We start from the raw sequence: 25351 nt of genomic DNA, 5'->3' as shown, positions 1-25351 counted from the left end.
AAGATAACAAATCCAAATATTATCGTTACAAGAAAATCGAAGGGGTTCTTATGCCCGAAAAAATGAAATCAAAATTTTTTTTGACTTTTTTTCTTGGGCAAATTTTGGATTTTTTTCTTTAACATTGCACTTTAAATTGTTAGACATCCAACTATTATTACCTAAAATATAAACAAAATCTAACTAAATGGATAAAAGTTATTCGTTTTTCAAAAAAATGTGCTTTAATATTTAATGCCCGGTAAAATCCACAATTTTGAAAATTTTTTAAAATCTTTTTTTCCTAAAATTTTCTGTTATAAAACACAACCTTTATACCAAGTTTCACAAAAATTAAAAGACCCATGACCAACTTTGATTTTTTTGAAAAAATTTGACCCAACTGTCAAAATAAGTTCTATACATTTTCTTATTCTATACATTTATATTGAATGTTATATATATGTGTGTCTCTTAGTAATACATATATATTTTGAATAATTAATTGTTTGAAATCACAATAGTGAGCAGTGCGACGAGCGTATTCCCGCGCGCTCGAGAGTTTGCGAATCAGTTAATTCCCGCACGTCGTCAGAAAAATGCGCATAACTTCTGTAGTTTTAGAGGTTACTCACTTTTTATTTAATTTACTCGTTAGAGTTTTGCGCATCACATGAGTATAGTCTGATTTTTTCCCACATTGAAAACATACTTTAAATCGCAATTGTTTAAAATAATTGTTAATAACAATTATAAATTTTTATTTTACTGCAATTTTTTCAGTTGGACTTTAAACTACAGACTTTTAGCTTTAATTTTAAAAAAATTAGAATTATCTTCATTCATTTCGGAGCATAATAATGAAAAGAATAAAAGATAACCTAAGAGTTTAACACCTTATTACTTTCAAATTAAATAAAATTTTTGAAAAATATTATAGGGGGTAAAAGTGTACTCATATATTTATCAAAAACCAAAGCTAACTTTAAATTTAGGGACAAAAATTTTTTAAGTGGCCGGTTTCATTTATTTTGTCCCAGTTCATAAAATTACTGGTATTAAACTATACAAAAACACTTACTTTTAATTCCAAAAATCAAAAATAAGTAGCAAAAATTTGATTTCTGTTATCGCGAAAAAAATGCCCAGAGCTCAAAAACACATTATTTATTGTCAAACACCCTATAAGTTAATAAATATAAAATTTGTTATGCCACCAATTAAGAATGTAATATATTTATTGTGATGTTATAAATATCAAAAATAATAAATTTTGTGATGACAAAAGCAAATATTAAATAAAATATAATAAGATTATTTATTTTTGTTTAAATAATTTTACGTCCGTTTATTAAATATTTTGTCAAATAAATTTTACGAGGCCTTTAAACGGATTTACACAGGTGTTATAAACTTAAAATCATAAGGACAACATGTTTCGACAGAATACTGTCCTCTTCAGGTCCATTTGGCTTTTTTTAAATAATAAAAAATTTATAACAAAAGTACAACAATAACGACAAAAAAAGACACCATTTTCCTGCAAATAAGATCACATTTTAGAATCGGTGAACTTGAATAATAAAAAATATTTTAAGGCCATTTGAACCTTGATGACGTCAAAAATGACAAATTTTAATATTGCATATCTGCAGCTATCTAGTTTTTACAATTTTCAATATATTAAGCTGAAAATTTGTGGAGATGTAGAGAATAATATAATCTTTGGGTAGATGTAATTAGTTTTTCAAATTTTTTGAATAAATTTTTTTTGAATAATTGAAAAAATGTATAGTGAATGCATTTGATTACCTAATGCGCCTGCGCTCCAGACACCGGTGAGTATTTTACATGGTAGTTTTGTTTGTAATTTATAAAGTTATTTTGTAGAATTGAAGCGGAAAATAAGTAATAAATAAATATAATAATAAATTTTATTTTGTACTTTTATAAGCAAATGAAGAAGAAAAAACTTTTTTTATTTACATTATCAATATTTACCAAGCATTTTACATACAGCCGTCAGCTGGCGCCTTCCGTATGTGTATGGTGCTCACTAAAAGAAGCTCAAACATGTTTTATACAGTACACATTTAAAAAAATTTATTTATTTTTATCCACTGTTTTTACATGTAGCAATTACAAATTTAGCACACATATACGAAATCGATAAACATTTAAAATTATTTAAAAGGCATTTCTCTCTTTGTGTTATAAATATAATGGCTATTCTGTAATGCATTTTAAGAGGACTTCTATAATGTAAACCATTATGGTGCGATCACATCTCGGTGAAAGTAGTGGAGACAAAAATATTAACTTTCTCATTTGCTTCAATTTTTGCCTCCAGAAGTAATAATCGGACAAAAAAATGCAACTGCAAACTATTGAAGAAACGCCCTAAAAACTAGGTGTGAACGCGATTTCGACATTTTCCGGTAAATTTTGTTCCTATCGACGAAGGTACAAACAGATCCCTATAGATTTATTTCAAAATTAAAATATAGACAATTAAATTTAGGTATGACAAAATAAGGATAATTTTGGGAATAAAAGTTTTTGTATGTTTTTTTGGAAAAAATGAAAAGTTCCTGATTTTACTTTTTACCGGTAGGGCGAAAACGGACAGCAGAAGAAATTAGAAAACCTGGAATGTTCTTCGAAAGCTTATTCAATTACGATTTTATCAGACTATACTTTATTTTTCCGTACTACATTATACAAACCTGCAAACGACCAAAAAATTATGTAGTAAAAGATTGTGTAAATTTTTAGATTTTTGAAGAAAGCTTTAAAAAATTTTTGATATGTACTTCCCCTATCGATCACAGTTTTTTTTACCTAGAAAGATGAAAATTTGTATGCATATGTATTTTCAAAAATGAATTACAGGAAAAATATAGCAAACATATTTGGTATTGATCTTCATAGTGTTTTCAGCGAAAAACTCGAAAATTTTGAAAAAAAATGCATGTACCCCCCCTCTGCGGCAACAGTTTTTTTACCTAAAGAGCTGTAAATTGGCATACTTATGTATTTTTTCGCGTAGATGACAGGAATAATATAGCGGAAGTGATTAGAATTGATCTTCATAGTGTTTCCATCGAAAAACTAGAATCTCTTTTTGCAAGCTCGAAAATATTTTAACCCTTGCGAAAAACTAAAAAAAAATTCCGTTTTAGAAAAAAGTGTGTATCCCCCCTTGTCTTTACAATTTTTGGCCTATAGGACTGCAGTTTTGCTTATTCTTATGCATTTTCGTGTGTAGATTTCAGGAAAAATATAGCGAACGTGATTGGATTTGATCTTCATTGCGTTTTGAGCGAAAACCTAAAATTTTTTTTTCAATTTTTGATAGTAATTATATCTATGCTAGTTCTTTCAATTCTTAGTCTAGTGTACTCACGTTGAGCATTTTTTATTTATTTTCACGTGTAGATTACAGAAAAAATTATTGGAGTTCATCTTTATATTTTTTTTGCGAAAAACTAGAAATTTTTCTTTATTTAGAAAAAAAATGTGTACCCCCTTCTTGGTTTTCACAATTCTTGGCCTATTGGACAACAGTTTTGCTTATTGTATGTATTTTCATGTATAGATATTAGGAAAAACACACCAAACATGATTGGATTTTATCTTCATATTTTTTCAGCGAAAAACTCAAAGTTTTTAAATATTACGTCAAAAAAGCGTGTTTTTCACCCTAGCGCCTACAGCTTTTTATCTGAAGAGATCAAATTGGTTATTTATTTATTTTCACCTGTAGATTACAGAAAAAGTAAAGCGAACAATATTGGAGTTGATATTTATATTTTTTTCAGCAAAAAAGTAGAAGTTTTAAACGAGGGTACGGATCCCTCGGTTTTAGTACGAGTTCTATTCGCACTTGTTCAGTTTTTTTTAACTGAATTTAGGCAGTGGCCCACAATTCCCAAACATTTTTAAAAATCGTAAAATTGCACTCTTTGGTAAAACTGAAATTTCTTTAAGGTAAGTGCTAATTTTGAAAATCTGACTATAATACATGATAGCTTATTACAGGTCTCCTCAGAGGTGAGCAGGTTATTCTAAAATGTAACGCTACAAACTCGGTGGGCAGTTGTTCCAAATGACTTTCAGATTCCAAATTTTAAAACCGATAAATCGTACCTGATCCTCTTTTTGAATTATCTCTTATACAGATAGTGGGAAACTTGAACAATTTATTATCTTAATGTGGAAGCTTTGACTCAGAAGACTGCTGATTTTTCGTTACTAAAAATTTTTTAGACAAAGATTTTATAGATAATTATGGTTCCGAATTGTCTCTTCTTCAAGAAACTTTTTGATTTTTTGAATTTAGACACATCTGTCACATGTTAAAGTGCTACATTTATAAATATATATAATATACTTGTCATATAAGTTAAATTAAAGCTTGAACCTTCTACTTTACGAAAATATAGCGATATTGCCAACAACAAACAAAATTAACTGTCAAAATTGATTTTTCAACAGTTGTCCTGCATACAAATTGACCTAAATACAACTATTTTAAAAAATGATTGGATTCGCTAAGAATTTGTTACTCGGGGGTTTTGGGGATCGCTGATTACGAATATGACGTCAGATTTTCAAAACTCAAAATGTTGGATCCAATATGGCGATCGACTTTTAAAAATCGATTCAATTTGTCTGAAACTCGTTACTCGCTGGGTTTCGGGGTCGCTGGGCATGCCGGTCGCTGATTAAGAATTTGTCCACAGATATTTTTATTTTGACATCATATTCGCAATCAGCGACCCCGAAACCCCTAAATAACCCCTAAATAATAGAAAAAAATATTTTTGTCCGATTTTAAGAGATGTCGACTAAAATCTCACGTGGAATTGCCCATATATATGTTTTTTCGAAAAAAGAATCAGCTACAATTTTCGGAAATGAAAATTTGGAATCTTGGGGCGGTTCCAGAAAAAACTGCGTTAGCACAATTTTGACTCATTTTAGGTAAACCTAAAAGTGCTTGAAGACCACCGTGATCAGGAATAACTGGAGGACATGTAAGTTTAACTGCATTCCAGTCAATCATATCAGTATAATCTGTAGCATTGAAATTAATTTGTGGTATTTTAAAGTATCTGACTGTTTTGTTTTTATCTGTCTGTGTTTTGCTTTCAGAATTCGTCTCCAACCAAGTTCCTTGATATTATCCCTAGAATCCATGATCATTGCAAAAAGCAAATTTTCTGGATGAGCAAAGTAACCATTATTTTGGATAACAGAATTAACAACACGCCTGAGATTTTCTGCTAAGTACCTTGACGTTTGAATTGACTGATATAAATGTTTAGGACCATCTTCAAGTAGTGGATTTGCTTTGATAGTAAACCACAATGGTGCGTAGACTTTACATATGAAAGTTACAATGTGGAAAAGCTCTCTTGAAGGTATCTTGGTAGATATGTAAAGTTGAAGGTATCTGTTAGCAGCAGTCAGGTGCCAGAGTTTATAGCTTTACATAACTCAAAAAGGTACTTCTGATCTTTACTAAGAGTGTTGACATCAATTTCGGGAAGAACGCACTCAATTTTATTGTATTGTGTGACAGAGAGCTTCTCACAATCTTTGAGGTTCTTGCCAATAGGTCCAGAAAAACTTTTTGGTCCTTCAGTTTTGCCATCTAGTTTTTCAACCAAGTGTCTGAGGGGCAGCTCATTAAAGTGCAGAAGACAAATTGACCACTCAAGAGGTCGTTTCAGGGATACTTCTAACACTCGAATGGCACCTCCTTTCCATCCAGTGTTTGTATGCGTACCATCACTTCCAATAATGCAATCGCCAGATAAGTCAATGTCTTTAGCATTAGCTTCATCAAGTATACAAGAAGCAGTATCTTTTAATGATTTTGACGAAGGTACTGCATGAAAAAGATACACAGAACCTGGTTCCTGGTTCAGAACCGAAATGTGTTCTTCTTTTTTAACCTTTTGTATCTCTTTGAGTCCTTCGTTTCAATCACAAGAGTATTATCTGACCGACCATCGAAGTGCCTCTAGGACGTAGCTCTGCTCGTTTTAACTGATCATTTTTTAAGTCAGAACGAACTACAGATTTTTCTCGTCTTATTTTATTTCTATCAATAACGAATTTTTGGTTTGTTTTAGATATCATCCCAAAGTCGGATAATACAGAAGAGGCGATAGCTGCTGTTGCCCTGTCTGATAAACCATACCTGTCACTAGTACACTACCGGTCAAAATTAAGAGACCACCCATTTTCAGGTGATTGAAAAACATTTTAAAACATAAAATGTATGGAAACTAAAATATTTTTATTTTTTGAAAGATGATAAAATTTTGAAAAGAACTAGATCTTTTAGAAGTCATTTGGACAATATTTTATTTAGATATTTTTAAAAAATCGTTATTTTCAATGTTTTACAAAAATTTGAATAACTTCTAAAATAATGAACGCTTTTAATGATCTTAGACTTCTTTTAAAGGTCATTTGCTACACTATCAGAATTACTCATAGACCTTAAAGTGTAATTTTTTTCTTAGAAAATGCAGGCCGTCAAACTTGGACCAAAAAAATTCAAAAAATTTGGAACAATTTTTCTGTACTAAAAACTATTTTAGAAAATATATAAAACATTATATGGTGTAGATTTTTCAAAAAAATTTGATAAAAAAATACGTTTGAATTTAAAAATTGTTTTTCTGTTAATAAGAATGTTTCAAATTTTTAAAAAAATTTTCGTTGAAGTTTGACGGCCTGCATTTTCTAAGAAAAAAATTACACATCAATTGCTATAAATAATTCTTATGGTGTAGCAAATGACCTTTAAAATGAGCCTAAGATCATTAAAAAGCGTTCATTATTTTAGAAGTTATTTAAATTTTTGTAAAACATTGAAAATGACGATTTTTTAAAAATATCTAAATGAATTATTTGACAAAAGACTTCTGAAATATCTTGTTCTTTTCAAAATTTTATCATCTTTCAAAAAATGAACAGAAAAAAATTTTATGTTTTAAAACGATTTTCATTCGCCTGAAAATGGGTGGCCTCTCAATTTTGACCGGTAGTGTAAGAGCAGTATAGGTAAGCTTTGTTGTCAACTGAGATGAAGAGGATGATTCAAAATGTATCTGAAAATCTGGGTCACTTTGTTTGTCAACCGCATCTATCTCTTCTGTTTCAAATTCTGTGTTAATTTCCAACGATACAATATTGGTTGATGTCTCAAAAGATTTTGCAGTTTTATGTTTTGCTTGTCTCCTTTTTCTTTCTAAGCGCTTTTCAAGCTTCTTACTTTCCTTTTTGTCAACTGTTCCTATCTTTCCAATTCTGTGATATCGTTGAGCGTAAAGAAATTTTCTTTCTATAACAGGAATTTTTCTGTCTGCGGAGCAAGAACATTCAATTACAACTGGTTGAGCACAAATACATTTATCTATAGGTTTGTCGCAAGCACAATGAAGGTGCATTTGGCACTTGCAGAAACAAACATCAAATAAATTACTTTCACAGTCAGAACTGAATTTCGTGCACTCCTTTTGTTTTTCCTGGTATATTTTATCTCTATTAAATTTTTTACGTATATTGTAATACTTATCATGAAGGGTTCTGATAAGTTGCAAAATTCTAGTTTTAGAGACTATTGGCTATTGGCTATTGACTATTTTTTCAGTTGAAAAAAGGTGGAATATAATTTAATAATATACTAATTCTTCTAAATCAAATTTTATAAAATTATCAGAATTAGGTTTATGTTCTTTATATTGTACATATGATGGAGCATATTATAAACAGATTTTTGGCTTACCCATGGGTTCTCCTCTTTTTCCAACAACTGCTAACATGGTTATGGAGGATTTTGAGGACAGTGTTTTGAATAATTTTACTTTTAAAGTTTTATTTTATTTTCGTTATGTTGACGACATATTAATTTGTGTTCCAACTAATAAAATCAATACGATTGTTGATGGTTTCAATACTTTTGATACAAGGGATATTGATTTAAATTTGAATTATGAATTGTCTGTAAATAATAGCATTAATTTTCTTGATCTTTCTTTAATTGTGGAGGATAATATTCTTCTGTCATCATTCTCTTCAGTGTTTAAATGTATTCAGCAAACTTTTTGTGTGTGTAATTTTTGAGTTAAACTCCTTTAGAGTTTTGTGATTAATTTTGTAACGATCATAATCATTCCTGTATTATCAATCGTTACAATCGCTCATATTATCATTGTTAATTTGATATTAGTTAGTAAGAGCTTATTTGAATTCGCGCCCTAGCGCCAAATTTTGTCACCAGGCGCCGCACGCGCCGGAATTAGCAGACGACAAAAGCACATGTTGCTTTTGCCGGTTGAAGCACCTCAGATTGGTGTGAACCACGTTTTGATACATAGCCTCTGCGCTTATACAATTTGTAATTGAAAAATCAAAGTTTAATAAATATTGTAAGTGTGTTTCTAAATTGCGCTATTATTTGTTACTGTTTCCATTATCATCTACAAAACTCAGCGCAGATTGCAGTGCAGATCAAGAAGGAAATACAAGTAAGTTTGTTAAATCTCTCTACATACTTGGCTCGACAATGAAAAGGAGGAAGGAAATATTCTTGTAAGTGTATAGTTATTCGGCTGATTGATTGTGTCACCCCGTTTAAGTCCTACCCACGTCTTATTAATTTAACAATATTAAAATCTTAAATAGGCTGCCACATTTTTGGCGCCCAACGTGATTTTTTTGTGTGAAAAACTTGCATTTTAAAAAAAAATTACCTGAAATTCTTTTCTCTTTGTGTGAGTCTTCATACAGAGTCTCCCTTTCGTCGCCGCAGTAGCGTTACGCCAGGGCTACTCTCTCTTGACACTCACACAACTATATGCCTTTACCGCGCCTGAACAGCAGTTCACTGCCATTTTCGAAAACAAAATAGTTCCTTTTTCGAATTATTCTCTCGCGCTAAAAGTCATATTAAATTATAACCAGCCGAATTTCCGTACCTTACTGCTATTTATTGCCAGTTATTTTGCTTTATAAAATTTTATTTATTATAATAAATACTATGAAATCAAGCATGCTCAATTTTCCCTGATCTCTCACTGCTTTCGCCTGCACCAATCTCGCACTGCACTACGAACAATACAAAATTATAAATTTTTTGCTTATAATCACACCAATCTCACTATACTTCGCTTTAAAAAAAAAAATAAAAATAATATCTGATAATTATTTAAATTGTTTTTGTAATTCGCTCAAAATAGAATAATTATTATTTAAATTATTTTTGTACTTCGCTTTGTAAAACTGCTTACTGCTTTTACATTTCTGCCAATTTTTTTTCTACGCTAATATAAATAATCGCATTTTATCATAAAATATCTTTGAATTGATTCTCGCCAATTTTCTCGACTATCATGCGTGACAAAAAATAATTAAATAAATTTTTGTCAATACGGTAGCTAAAATTGCTACAACAAAATACGGAATTGCGAGTTTCTAGCTTGATTAGCGCGACGAAAACACAGCTGTGTTTACTATCACAGCACAAATACCTTGCTTCTTTCAGGTCTTCGAAATTACAGAAATAATGAAATTTTAATTTTATTTCAATGACTTCTGTATAATCTTTCTATTAAAGAGAGAAACTATTTTGAAAAAGGGAAAAATCTAATCAATTTAAAAAAAAAAATAATTTTATTAATAAAAGTTTGATTATCGAAATTAAAACGAAATGTAACTTTTATTTTCCTCTGAATTAATAAATAAAATTAATTAACAATTGAAGCAGGAGAATAAAAATTACCAATAATAAAATTGACAAAAAATTCTATTAATAATTAAATTAACAAAATAGAAATTATTAACAATTAAATTGGTAAAATAAAAATGTGTTAAAAAAAAATTTTGAATTGTTAAATCAAAATTTCTTCAATGATTAAATTGAGAAAAGAAATTCTTTTTTCTCACTAATAATTGGATAAATCAAAAAAAAATAATAAAAGAAAATAACTTAATTTGAATACAGTAATTCCCAAAATTCAAGCGCAATAAATTGCCTTGAATTTAAACAAACTACTGAATTTTAAAAAAAAATTTTTTCCAGCGCAATAATTCAATTGAATTAAATCGCCAACAAAATCTTTTTTTTTGATGTGTAAAACGACTTAATTACTTAATAGTAATCAATCAATAAATTCCAATTTTTTAATTATTGAATTTTTTCTTCCTTTCTCAGAATTAAATAAAGTTGATTTAGCCAATTAACTAAATTAACTTACAAACAAAAATTTTTTTTTATTTAAAATTTTTTTTTATCTTTCTCTTTTTTAACTATGGGAAGAAGAAGCCCAAAATCAAACACACAAAAAATGCAAACTCGTTCTGACACGAATGCATTTAAAAGAAGTGACAAAATGACTCGCAGCCCCACACAATCCACAAAAAAAATAACAACATTACCGAACACATTCCACAAGAAGAAATATGGAGCGCAACTAGAGAAAATTTAGAAACTATTTTTCCACAAAATCAAAGACCTCCTACACCAACAGAAAATTTTAGCCCAATTCACAGCGATATCGAGGAAAACGAAACCGCTCGCGCTAATATTCCAGGAGAAAATGAAAATTTGTTAGATAACACAACTGACATTTTCAAAGATACTAACACAAACGACCAATTACAGACTTCATTAGGAGCAATCTCGAAAACATTATTTTCTCGCCGCGGCCGTAAAACCAAACACCCGGTAGCTCCAATCACAACTTCACACTTAAAATCATTTTTTACACAGGTTGAATCTTTTGCTTACAACCAAGCAGAAGAGAACAAAAAATTTAAAGACGAAATGAAAAACATGTTACGGAACCATCTTGAAAATTCTAGCCAAGAAATACGCATAGCACACAAAGAAAACCACTTCGAAATAACCGCGCTTAGAAAAGAAACTTCTAATTCAATAGAAAAACTTCGCGCTGAAATGAAATCCCAAATTCAAGACCTTACGAATAAAATGTCGCAAATGCAAACGGGACATGCGCCATCCCCATGGCACGACTCTCGTTGGGCATATGATAATAGTGGTGAACATATTCCACATGCACAACAGACTAGTTTACCCCCCACTACAACAACCACAACGGTCACATTCACGGGTAACACTTCGACTGTAAGTCAAAGTACAACTGCAGTTGCACCACCAACATGCCCACCACTTTCTTATGCTACACCTTCGCGACAACGCTCTTCTACAAACCGTACATTACATTTCGCCGAACAACCAGATTATTTGTTTCAAACACCCTTAAATTCAAACACAAATAATCATGATTTAATTGATATGCATTCGAACCCGGCTCTTAACGCATCTATTGCGCAACGAACTCACGTTCCAAATTTGCATAAAATCATTAAATCGTGGGACCTCAAATTTCCCGGAAAACAAGATGCAAATGAATTTCTCGACGAATTTGAAAGAAAAATGACCGCTTCAGCAATCGATGCCAACGACGCGCTTCCGATTTTTTCCCAAACGCTCACAGATACCGCGTTTTCATGGTTCAACATGTTTCGCCATAAATGGACAACATGGACCGAATTTTCTAAATCATTCCGAAAAACATTTAGCGATGTAAACGACGATAACCAAATCCTCAATAAAATACATCGCGCGGTTCAATTAGAAAACGAAACAGGGATAGACTACGTCATAAAAATCGGCGCGCTCTACAACAAACTGAGAAATAAAATTCCAGAAAATATTCAGCTCGATAAAATTTATCTAAGCCTGCATTCGGAATTAATTTCTCTTTTCGATCGCGACAGCTTCAACTCTTATGAAGAACTTTTAGATAAGATACGCAAATACCAAGAAAAAATCGAATTTATGCAGCAATCAAATAAATTGCGCGAACAAGACGCGAAACGGTCTCGTAACCCGCGCAATAGAAACCAATTGAATGCAATCGATTCGCAGGTATCTCAATCCAAAACCCCTTCCGTCGAATCTACCGAAAATGATAAAAAAGCAGAAAATAAACAAAAACAAGCGAATAAAAGTAAACAAAAAGCGAAACCAGAGCCCGAACAAAACTTAAATAAAATAGACATCTATCAAAAACAGTTCGAGTCTCTTAAACAAAAATTAAATATAAGCGATGCAGAAAATTCCAAAGCAAATAAATCTAAGAGCGCTTTGATCAGTCCGAACAAACCTTCGTCTTCTCACAGATCGCGCAAACGTTCCACTTCTACTTCTTCTCACTCCTCAAGCTCTGCTTCGTCGCAGAAAGGGGGGGAAAAGCGTAGATCGTCTGCGCACAAGAAAAGCGAAAATCCTCGTGGCCAAAACGGTCGTAGAAATGGCCAACGAGGCGGAAACAATCAAAATAATCGCGGACGCGGTTATAACAATGGTTGGAATGGCAGTGGCCGTGGTTACAATCAAAACCAAGGCTACTACCATAACTCCCCCCACTCTCCGCAATACTACCAGCTAGATTGCCAGTGCAGCGCGCAAAACGTAAGACCTCCTTGTCCCCCGCACGCGCCTCCACCGCAACCAACGCAGCCACCATGGCACGGTAATTACAACCGCGATTACTCACAAACCTACGGTCACAACGCGCAGGATAATCAATCAAAAAACGACAGAGATGCCAGGAGAGACTAGATCTCCCTGGCAAAACCCCATCTAAACAAAACGAAAATCGACCGATAAACTACTTAAACGAAATTGATACTTCTTCAAATTCAGAAAGCATCCCTATCGCTAATGAATCAACGTACAATCCTCAAATAGCATCAACACTAAACAAAGCGCATGCAGGTAGGATTGATACTAGTGATTCTGAGAGCGATTATGATGATTGCTTATATTCTGAATCTGAGACTGAGTACTCTGAATCTGAGGAAGATTGCTCTCCCACAATAGGCGCGTGCATATCTTCACTCAGATCGTTGCCACTGATTAATCAGTCGAACAATTTATTTGTATTGACTGATAAAACTAAGTCTAAACTAAATTCGATATCGAAATAGATAATTGCCACGGTGAAATATGGTTTGCCGTTCTCGACGGTCTAACTACACCAGTCATTTTAGGCTTGGACTTTATAACTAGTTGGCAAGTTATTATTGACGCAAGCCAAGGTTATTGGTCCATGAAAGGGTCCTCGGTTCGTCACCCTTTAGGCTCCATTTCCAATGCACGTAGCTTTCTAAATTCGGCTCAATTAATCAAATTATCTCCGAAACAAAGAAATAAATTGAATGCGTTTTTAGATGATAAATTATCGAAATTTACCTCTGGAACCGGTGTTACTAATTTAACGACACACGTTATAGAGCTCACCGATCCAACGCCATTTAAATTGAAACCTTATCGCCGCAGCTTAGAAGCGAACAAAATTATTAACGATGAAATTGACATTTACCTAGACAAAAAGTTTATTGTTAGGAGCAACGGACGTTTTGCTAGCCCAGTGGTGCTCACTTATCGTAAGGATGGTAGGCCTAGAGTATGCATGGATTTCCGAAAGTTGAATAAGAACACAAAGAAATCAGCATACCCTTTGCCACGTATGGACACCATACTTGATGCGCTATCTGAGGCTAACATTATTAGCACCATTGACTTAACCGACGCGTTTCACCACATACCAATTGACCCGAAATCGCGAGAATACACCGCCTTCGTTGTCCCTGGTCGTGGACAGTTTGAATGGGTCAGAATGCCCTTCGGACTCACAAATGCGCCGGCAACTTTCCAAGCTCTAACCGATAGACTGAAAGAAAAGTTCGTAGAACACATTCGCGCTAAAAACCTGCCCGAACATTACTGCGAACAAGTTCACGCGTATCTCGACGATTGGATAATAATATCCAAAACTTTTGAAGAACATATTCTGCTTCTCGATGTAGTCCTTACCATTCTACAGGAAGCGGGATTGTCCATCAATCGCGACAAATCTTATTTCGCGAAATCGTCAGTAGAATATTTAGGTTTCATCCTCGACAAAGACGGTTTAAAACCAAATGCAAAGCGCGTCGAACCAATCCTCGAACGAGCGACTCCTCGTAATCGAAAAGAATTACGCCGGTTCAACGGCTCAGTGAACTGGTACCATCGACACCTGCGCAATATTGCAAAAGTGCAAGGACCACTAAATAAATTAGCGAGTCCAAAGGTACCTTGGAACTGGACCGAAGAACACGAGGCCGCGTTCAACGGAGTTAAAGAATCTTTAAAAAACGCTTTAACTTTAGTCGCGCCTAGGCCCGGTTTACCCCTCTACTTGTATACCGATGCAAGCGACACCGGTATCGGTGCTATTTTGACACAGCAAGATGGAGAAAAAGAATACTTGATCACATGCTTAAGCAGACCTTTAAGAGGTGCTGAATTAAATTACACCACCACCGGAAAGGAATGCTTGGCAGTGATCTTCGCTATTAAAAAGCTCCGCTGCTACCTCGAATGCGCTGAATTTACTGTGATAACGGATCACTCTAGTTTAATTTGGTTGCAAGGTCTCAAAGACCCAAAAGGTAGACTCGCGCGATGGGCTCTTGAACTATCCGCGAATAACGTCAAGATTGAACATAGAAAAGGTACAACCAACGAAGCGCCGGATACACTCTCACGACTTTACGAAGACGATACTAACGATACGCACGTTACCGAACTAAATTCTGTTAAAAGTCAAAGTTGGTACGACCAGATGTTAGAAAAAGTTCGTAAAGATCCCTCGCGCTACGAAAGATACAAAGTTGATTCGAACAATCAACTATACTACTATAAACCAAATATGGTTAAAGAAACCATCGGCGATAATAACGCCTGGAAAAAGATCCTTAAAGATGTAACGAGAATTTTTTAGTAATGAATTCTTAACGGCAAATTACAAATTGGTTAGCCAAAGTCTTTAATTCTCTATTACAAAAAATAATAATAAAAAATTTACCGGAAGGGCGCCAGGTCTTTCTTGGACCAATTCAAAAAAAATAAAGAATAAAAAGGGAATTCGAGATTTTCAATCAATCTAAATATACAACGAATTGACTAGCTCGGGAAATAATACTAATACGGAGAGGTGTGAGTTCAATAATTAAACCATTGTTCTAGTTTAATAGTTTTTATTAAATTGAGAAAATCAAAAAAAGGGGGGTTTAACAAAATAGTCACGGAAAATAGGTAACCAGTTACAGATAAATTGATTGATTTATAAATGGGGAATTTACAATAATAAAGGGGAATTGTTAGACTATGGGTAACCAGATTCACTATGACTCTCTCTCAAAAGACTCAGTAATCGGAAAAGATACATATATCAACGGCATTCGACAAACTTGGATCAAGAATAATATAATTGAATACAAAAATTGTTTAAACAAAGTATTGTTACGACGAAAATTGGTTACTGATGGGCAGAAGTCTCATCGGAGGTTAAAACATTGGAATTCACTAGTAATGAAAAATGCCACCAGGCAGAATTAACGTAAAAAAGAATTAATATCTCATTAACAAGAAACACGAGGTCACCAGACTAATTTCTCTGTTAATGAAACACTATAAACGCGACACCAGTCAAAATAAACCCTGAGACTAGAACCCAACAAAGAAAACCTGACTCGACAAAAGTAACATGACGTTAAAATCAGATTACATTGCGGCGCAACTCGCCAAAAAATAGACAAGGAGTAGCCAGAAGGGCTATATACAAGTATCTCACCTTCAATTTTACCAGAAGCACAGGCGTCGATCACAATCACACAATTCACAAACTTATTGTCAACCTTACTCGGAGGATCGCAGCGAGAGAGTGAGTGAAGCGTTGTCGGCGGCTTGGCGTGGCGAGGAGAGTGTTTCGTGTCGTCTGCTCCTTCAGGGACGTAACTGGAAGTGGCGACGGTGGCGCGACAAGGGAATCTTTGTTGATCGGTGATGCTATTGTAGATTAAGAAAGAGATTTCCTTTATCAGGATAGTGGAATATTTTCCTGCTGCCTCCTTACATTCCGAGCAATAATCTTCGGCAATCAATAAATTTAAAAGGCAGTAAAATACAAAGTGCAGGGCCGTAGGCTGACAGGGCAACTTGGCAGCGAATCAGGCGACAATAATAAAGTCCAGCAATAATTATAATCTTGTGGCCAATATCTTCAGGTCATGATCTGGCCTATTATTTGTTTATGAGGCTTCTTATTTCGATCCAAAACTGAGTTTGCAGCAAATCCGGTTAGAAATTCGTGGTCGTCAATTTGAATTGGACGCCGTTTCCATCTTTCATGAAGTTAGCATCAATACAACAGGTAACCCTTGGCGGCAATTTTGAATAAAGCTTGTCGTCAATCATCCATGTCCCAGAAACAGCGAGTGGCAGAAAGTAATGCGATTTCCATGATGAGATCCCAAAGTACAAAGGCTCCGAGCAAGTTTACAATGGAAATAAAAAACATTAAATAAAAACGAATAAACGTAATTTTGGGCCGATTACTGAGCTTCTCGCGATCCTTCGAATCATGCAAATTCTTGCAGCGTTACAAAGAAAACGAAATTTTACCGATTATTACCGAGCATCATTGCACTACTCAATCCGCGCACCAAGGCATCAATAAAACTTATCTTTCGATAATTAACCATTTTTATTGGCCCGGTATGCGCGAAGACATCAAGCGTTACGTTAATGAATGCGAGACTTGCCTCAAGTGTAAACCAAAAAATACACCCCCACAAGGCTTAATCTATCCGCGCAAAATTACGGAACCTTGGGAAACAGTGTCATTCGATATAGTAGGTCCCCTACCTCGGTCGAAATCTGGTAAAAGCTACATATTAGTTTGCGAAGACACATACACTCGGTACATAGACTGCTTCGCGCTGTCCAAAGCAGACGGTCCCAAAATTGTAAAATGTTTAAACACTCTTGTTAACCGCTGGGGAGCGCCTAGAATCGTTATTACTGACAACGGTACAGAGTTTGTAAACCGCAACATTACATCGTTTTTACAAAAAATCGGTTCAGTACAACGTACAACACCTGTACATCACCCTCAGGCTAACCCTGTTGAGCGCGTGAATCGTAATTTAAAAACTATGCTAGCGAGCCTTCTCGGTGAAAACCAGCGCGAATGGGATACTCTACTCGAAGATATCCAGTTTGCATACAACACTACCGTTCACACTTCCCTTGGAGTCACACCAGCTTTCCTAAACTTTGCCCGTGAACCAAGACGAACAGGCGAACCACCGCGCGAGGTAAACACTGACACAAACACAGACGAGACGCTTAACACTTGGTTAGATCGCGTAAAACAAATAGATGCGCTTCGCGCAAAAGTTGAACAACTTATGACTAAGGCCAGTAAAAAGCAAGGCAAGATATATAATAAAAATCGGAAGAATAATATTGACTTTCAACCTGGAGATTTCGTATTCTAACCTTAATAACGTCTTGTCTAACGCTGCACGTGGTTATAGTTCCAAACTAGCGCCACGTTATAAAGGTCCAGCAAAAGTTCTAGAAAAATTGTCACCCATGATAGTTTCCATCGGCAATATGCATGGCAAAAAGTTAGGGAAATATCACATAAACGATTTAAAACCGGCAAGAAAAAACCTTAGATCGCGTACTATTTTGTAAACCTCCTTTTCAGATATCAATTCTACAATATGGAGTCTACAACCAGCGCAAAAGCACCAACAACCAACGATGTATCCGAGGTTATGGCTGTATACTTTGCTTCTCCGCCAGAGGGTCAGCAAATAGATGACGCCAAGTTAAAATTCGAGGAATCACCGACGGGTTTGGTCGCGCTTTCCAAGTCCGCTTTCAACAAAATTGTCGCCGAGCGCGATAACTTTTTGGCTCAACTAAAAAAGGCCGACAAAACAATCGCCAAACTGCGCAAAGAGGTCAACACCCCAGACCCTAGCATCAATGCAGATATTGCTGAACAAAACCGCGAAATCATTCGACTGAATCAAGAGCGTCGTAAAATGTCCGATCGTCTTACTGCAGCAGAGGCGGAATCTAAATCTTCAGCCGAACAAGAGGCCAAATTCAAGGCCGAAGCCCAATCCTACAGGAAGGATTACAACGAATTAATAGCAGATTATTATCATATCGAAGACCAGTATTACCGTCTGCACAATCTCTTCAAATCCAGCATTAAAGAGGTTTTCCACGCCATGACCGAGCTGCGCGAACCTAGACTACGCCCGAAAGCTCCAGATGGATGCCTCAACTGTGGAGTCTCTGGCCACAGCTACCGCTCGTGCGCAAAGGAATATACGGGTCTCTTCTGCCAAATTTGTTCTCACCCAGACTTCTCGACAGATGACTGTCCATGGCCGCACTATTCAGAATTGCCTAAACAACTACCTGACCACAAGCGGTGCAAGTGCTGCTGACGTCCGCGCAACATGCTGGACCCGAACTGCTACGACTGTCGCAAACGTATGATACAAGAAAACATCGCGCTGCGCAACCAACTTGCCATCGAATTGGAGATTAAACACTCACTTCCTCGCATTACCTCGCATTACCTAGGGAACCAAGCAAAAACGATGACAATCCCTCACCACAAGAAGAAGAAGGACTGGCGCAGAATACTTGTGCTCAAGAAGCCCTGCTCCTCGGTGCCGAAGCGTTACAAAAATTGTCCCCACACGCTTCAGACGTCGCCAACGCTACCCTTTGGCAAAGCTTAGCTCAAGCCTATAGCCTCGTCGTTGATAAGGACGACACTCTTCAAGAAGAAGACGAAGAAGATGAGAAGAAGTGATCCTCTTTAGTGCGTGTCCATCCTCATAAACTATTTTTATTTTTGATTATTTTATGCCGTTGCATAAACCTTTATTATTTTATTACTTATTAAATTTAATATCTAAGTTACGAAAAAAAAATTTTCTTTCGTTTCTCAACGACTATTTCATTTATGATTTCAAGCGCCGTTGCGCATTAGAATTATATTCTATTTTCTTAAATTCTTTTCGTTAACTAAAATTCAAGGTATTATTACGCCAACAGTATTCAGCGAACAACATTACATTGTATCGCGCGGAAAAATTCCAAAGAATAATTTTAGGTTAACCTACCAAAGGAAGGTCAAAGTGCCTTTATAATTGTCTACCTCATCGCTAAGACTTATTGAAAATAAGTATACTCTAATAAACTAAGTGAATAATAAATTCAGTCTAAATTAATACTATCTAGTTAATCATACCAGCTATTATTTTACGATTGATTATTAGGATGAGCAGTGAGACATCAGTGATAAAATAATTCTAAATCCTTTTTCCTTCTTTTCTATAGTTTATTTGAATTTTATAATGATATTATTATTAATAATTATTGATTACTTTCTTTTATGTTTCTTTTAACTTTAAACTTCTAAATTGTTTTTCTTACTAGCCAAGATTTCATAGAATGGAGAAATTTAGCAAACTAGACTAATTCAAAACGCTAGTAACGATTTAGAAAGGGGGAATTGTAACGATCATAATCATTCCTGTATTATCAATCGTTACAATCGCTCATATTATCATTGTTACTTTGATATTAGTTAGTAAGAGCTTATTTGAATTCGCGCCCTAGCGCCAAATTTTGTCACCAGGCGCCGCACGCGCCGGAATTAGCAGACGACAAAAGCACATGTTGCTTTTGCCGGTTGAAGCACCTCAGATTGGTGTGAACCACGTTTTGATACATAGCCTCTGCGCTTATACAATTTGTAATTGAAAAATCAAAGTTTAATAAATATTGTAAGTGTGTTTCTAAATTGCGCTATTATTTGTTACTCTTTCCATTATCATCTACAAAACTCAGCGCAGATTGCAGTGCAGATCAAGAAGGAAATACAAGTAAGTTTGTTAAATCTCTCTACATACTTGGCTCGACAATGAAAAGGAGGAAGGAAATATTCTTGTAAGTGTATAGTTATTCAGCTGATTGATTGTGTCACCCCGTTTAAGTCCTACCCACGTCTTATTAATTTAACAATATTAAAATCTTAAATAGGCTGCCACAATTTCTCAAAATGACATTTTGTTAAGCAAAAAATGTGTATAATACCCTTCTCATTTTTTATGTTACTCATTGAATTTTTAAATATTCTTACAGTTTCTAAAACGTTCTAAACATCTTATTTCATTCAGAATTTTTTATTTTATTTTTTATGTAATTTTTACTAATTGTTTAAAATTAATTCGGATAGAGATACAAATTCATCATTTATTAATATTATTTAATATTAATAGTAATATTATTAGTAATTTTTACTAATTGTTTAATGATAAATTTGTATAGAGATACAAATTTATCATTTATTAATATTATTTTGATATTCTTCTATTAAACTGTAAAATTCACTACAATAACTAATTTTCTAATGAACTCAGTGGAGAAACAAAAATATCTAATTATATTATCTAATTATGTTACTTTACCGACAGATTGGCTCAGTCGGATAAATGCCTGGCGTTGGTGGTCGTTTAAGGACCAAGGGTATAAGTACCCTTGGTTCGCGCCCGCTTGGCTTGGTATTTTTCCGGCACGTGAGACAATCTGAGCGGGAGGTTTGACGTCGAGGAAAAATGATGTGCACCGTCGATTATTGTCCGGTACACACCATTAGAACTCGACTGTCGATAAACCGGTTGTACTCAGAGAGGTTTTCTACAGTTTCCCTCTTCTCTGGCGAGAAAATCCATTGACGGGTGGTCCAGGCGTAATGTGAGTACTCCTAATAAAGTCGGCTGTAGACGCAAAATTAGGTTAATATATAGAAAATTTCTAAAGTAGAATGGTTATGCTTAATCCAAAAAGTATTTCTCGGGGACTCTTGTCGAAGTGCGTAAGGCCAATAGGGCAGGAGTATAAACAATAAAAAAAAATTATGTTACTTTATTTTCATTATTACACTACAACGGTATTTACATCTATACCGAACTTAAACTTTTGAAGCGCCAACCTTCATAATTTATCTGTTTTTATATGTTACAAATGTAACTCTTAGAATTAGGAAGTACGTAATGTACGAAAGGGCATGTCCCGTTATGTTATTAAATAAATAAAAAAATATTCTTCACACAAATTGGTATCACAAAAAAACATGGTCGGCCAGATATATTAATTTTGCATCTCATCATCCTTTGTCTCAAAAAATTGCAGTTATTTATTCATTAGTAGACAGAGCTATTAAATTATCTCATGAACGATATCATTTTGAAAATTTAAGTTTTGTCAAAACCACTTTACTTCAAAATGGTTATCCTGCTTTATTATTAGATAAAAAAATTAGTATTAGATATTATAAACTTACAAATCCAATTTTCTTTTTTAATGAGAGAGATCAAAATATTTCTCGTTTCTTTTTTGTATTTCCCAATATACAAGGATATGATTCTATTTTGTATGACATACTTAAAGGAACAAATTCAACTTTAATTTTCTTAATTGACAGAACTTTGAAAAGAGATATTTTTTCACATAATTTCAAAGATTATCTTCCTCTTCAGAAAAGATCAAATTGTATTTACTCTATTCCATGTAAGAATTGCAATAAAAATTTATATTGGTCAAACGAGGCAACTTCTTTGTAATAGAATCGGTCAACATGAAAAATCTATAAAAGAAAAAAGAATTGACACTGGTCTTAGTTCTCATGCTACAAAGAATCATCATATATTCGACTTCAATAATTCAACAATTTTAAACAATGAAATTGTGTGGTAAATTATTTTAATTTGGTTCATTGTTTTAAATAATAGTTTAATATTTTGCCTACAAAGTTACTCAGATGTTTTTATTTTTATTGTCATTGGCAACGAGAAAATAATTATTAAAAATCGAAAAAGTAGAAAGGTTATTTTACAAAAGTGTAAAAATTTACTAATTTCTTCGAATTGAATGAAAATCATTAAAAGATACTAACGGTAAGTATACTTTATTTAATTATGAAGAAATTCGCGTTTAGTTTAATCATTTTTAATGAGTTTTTTTTAAAGAAAAACACATAAAACCAAAAAACCTAGATTCTCTGGGTAATTATAGAACAAAAAAATGCATATTAACCAAAAATCCACTTTGTAACAAGTAAATAAGAATTCAGTGATTTGAGTTAGTGTGCTTTTATGAAGTTTTTGTATTAAGGGGGAGTGACACCATTGAGGTGCCTTTTAAACCTGTTTTTCATGAATTTTTTTAAGACACAGGAATAAAGTAAACAAAATTTGGTTTCGAGGACTTTATTTATTAACTTTTTAAGTTTACGAAAATATATTTATACTTAAAAAAAGTTTCAATTTGTTGCCTACAGAGGGCGCCGAAGTTGGTCTCGTTTCTATGCAGGGTAAATCGGTGGGCAATATTCTGGTTAGACCGTTTAATCAAAAACCAAAATTTAAAGTTTTTCTGAATCTGCGATAGATTTAGCTTTCGAGTACGTAAATTTAAAGACTCGATATTTACATCATTTGAAAGCTTGTTTCATTACCTTTCCAACGATATATTTAGTTTTATATTTATCTGCTTCCATATTAATTTTATAGAGCAATTTCTAAGGGACTCGCGCCTGAGTATTACTCAGATATACTGAACAATATTAAAAATGAATTTTTTTTCAATTAAAAAATTGGGTTTCATTCTTTGAACGTTTCTGAAGAGAAAGAGACTTGTCCGGTCAAAAAATATTGATTTTTGGGGATTTTACATTAAATTTACGAAAAAATGTTTTTTTCACTGTTTAAAAACATAGCAAGTTTGAAGGCTTTGAAAAATGGATTAAATTATTATTTTAAAAAGTCAAAAATATGGATTTTTTCGTCTTTTCGTCTACTTTAATCCCAAAGGAGTGACAGAAAAGAAAAGTTGAATTCCCTTTTTTTAAAAGCCTTTTTTTCGGAACATCCTTCCGGCAGGACGGGCGTTTGGACGATTTATCATTAATCTACGATGTCTGCACCATATAAGTGACTTTCTACATTAATATTTCCTTCATTTACATCCTTTAGAGCAATTTGAAGCTGTCTACAGTATTCTTGAGCTGCTACGATAAAAGAAAAAATAGCCAATGGCGCTAAAAAGAACTCAAAGCGCTCTTGGACACCTTTTACAGATTTCGATTTTTTTCACATAAAATAACTTCGAAATTACTTCTTATGATATAATTTCTATTCCACACCTCATAAAGTATCGTTTAAGCAAAATAAAATAAAATTTTTTTCAGATCAAAGGTGTCACTCCCCCTTAAAAAACCTCAAATAAGTTTATTTGAAAATGATCAAGATACAACTTAGCCTAAAAAAGTAACAATTATTAGTATATACATAATTTCAATGTTAATTCAAAAACTTTTTTTCTAGGTTAATATTATAAATAATGTTAAGTCTTTCAATATATATAGATGGTTAGAAACTATGTAAGAAAAACACCATTTTGCAAATTGCATACATGAAAGAGAAACCTTTTGAAATAATGGAATGTATTCAACTATATGTGACTGTCCACGAGAAAACAGGGCTTAGCTTTTACAGGGCGAGTGATTGAAGTAGAAGCAGAACGAAGGAATGCATACAATATAACATCTTTAAAACGTTGTATTGTCAAAAGTAATTGACATTACAACTTTTGATTTTTGCATTTGAAAAAGCAATATAATATCTATCGATTAGCATAAAAACTCAAAATTGATTTTTTAGAGCTAAGCCCTGTTTTCTCGTGGACAGTCACATATAAAGAAAATAAAATAACGATTCGAGAGATGTCCAAAAAATTGGGAATATCATTAACCACAGCGCTAAAATATGTGCAATATGATGGAAAAGAAACTGGAAGAATGGTTGGCCATCCGACAGTATTTTCAGAAGAAGAAAAATTAATGTTTGAGGCCCATATACTTTAATTATCTGCATATGGTTTCCCAATTACGAAACAAGATCTTAGAATCATAATTGGCAACTATTTGACAGATTTGAAACGAAATGTTTCTGTATTTCGGAATAACTTGCCAGGAGATGATTGGATTAACGGGTTCATGATTCGTCATCCAAATCTTTCGCACCGGTAAATATTAATTGTTGTTTGAATATTAATTTATCATAATATATATATATATATAATTTCCAAGCTGATAAAAATTTTGAACATTTACAGGTTTGCTTGTAATACTTCTCGGGCTCGAGCTTCTGTTAATGAGGAAGTTATTAATAAATATATGGACAATTTGACAGTCGCAATTGATGGTGTCCCTCCAGAAAATATATTCAATTATGACGAAACAAACATTTCTGACGATCTTGGAAGGAAAAAAATCATTTGCAGAAGAGGTTCGAAATATCCGGAAGTAATTGTTAATTCTAGTAAATCAAGTACCAGCGTTATGTTCTGTGGTAGTGCTGCCGGAATTCAGGTACCACCTTACGTAGTTTTTAAATCTCAACATCTATGGAATAGTTGGATGGAAAATGGACCGCAAGGGGCTCGTTACAACAGAACTTCTTATGGTTGGTTTGACAGCATTTGTTTTGAAGACTGGTTTATTAACCATTTGTTTCCAATTTTAAGAAGACTGCCTGGGAAAAAAGTGTTAATTGGTGACAATTTATCAAGTCACATTAACATAAAAGTTTTGAAAACTTGCGAGAAAGAAAACATCCATTTTATTTGCCTTCCTCCGAATTCTACCCACATCGCTCAACCTTTGGATGTCGCTTTTTTCCGGCCTTTGAAAATTCAGTGGAGAAAAACATTAGAATTCAAAGAGACCGATGTAGGTAAGCGGTCAGCAGTTACTCCAAAGGACAAATTTGCCGGCCTCCTCAAGACGTGTCTTGATAACTTAAGTTTAAATGCTTCGAACAATCTAAAAGCTGGCTTCAGAAAATCTGGAATTTATCCTTTTAATAGGAGTGAAATTCTTAAAAGAGTAACCTCCCCATCGACTCCAGACAAAGATCTTGTTGGAGAATGTTTTTTAAAAAAGATCCAAGAAATCAGGAACAACATCCAGCCAGAAAGAATTAAACGTATAAAAAAGTTAACTGTAGCTCCGGGAAAAAGTATTTTGGCTACTGATATTAAAAAATGTATGCCAATTGTGAAAAAGAAAACGCCAAAGAAAACATCAAAAAAGCAAAAGATTAAGAGGGTGAAATCTATTGTTTCTTCTGATTGTGAGTCTGATTTGACTGAAAAAATGTTTATAAGTTCTGAGGAATGTTAAGAAATGGAAGATATTGATGATGTGAATTATAATTTCATGAAGGATGATTTTGTAATTGTAGAAATTGACGGTAAACGTTTTCCAGGACAAGTTCTATCCGACAGTGCTGACGGAGCTCTCGTTTCTTTCATGGAACCTACAGTAAAGGC

The 25351-nt window shown here is 33.8% G+C and overlaps 1 protein-coding gene across 1 annotated transcript; it reads left to right on the top strand.

The window, feature by feature from the left end:
* Positions 1 to 8098: 8098 nt before the first annotated feature.
* LOC122499773 lies at positions 8099 to 18403 on the top strand. The gene is made up of 2 exons (XM_043608278.1): positions 8099 to 8528; positions 17634 to 18403. Exon 2 carries the CDS (start codon positions 17650 to 17652, stop codon positions 18388 to 18390), a length of 741 nt encoding a protein of 246 aa, XP_043464213.1. The 5' UTR covers positions 8099 to 8528; positions 17634 to 17649; the 3' UTR covers positions 18391 to 18403.
* Positions 18404 to 25351: the final 6948 nt, after the last annotated feature.

The sequence above is a fragment of the Leptopilina heterotoma genome, unplaced genomic scaffold (genome assembly GCF_015476425.1).
Source record: "Leptopilina heterotoma isolate Lh14 unplaced genomic scaffold, ASM1547642v1 Lhet_175, whole genome shotgun sequence".
In the NCBI taxonomy this organism is placed as follows: Eukaryota; Metazoa; Arthropoda; class Insecta; order Hymenoptera; family Figitidae; genus Leptopilina; species Leptopilina heterotoma.
This window is presented reverse-complemented; position numbering and strand designations above follow the sequence as displayed.

Coding starts and splice junctions, on each gene's coding strand:
- LOC122499773 (XM_043608278.1), top strand. CDS start 17,650: ATGGAGTCTACAACCAGCGCAAAAGCACCAACAACCAACGATGTATCC.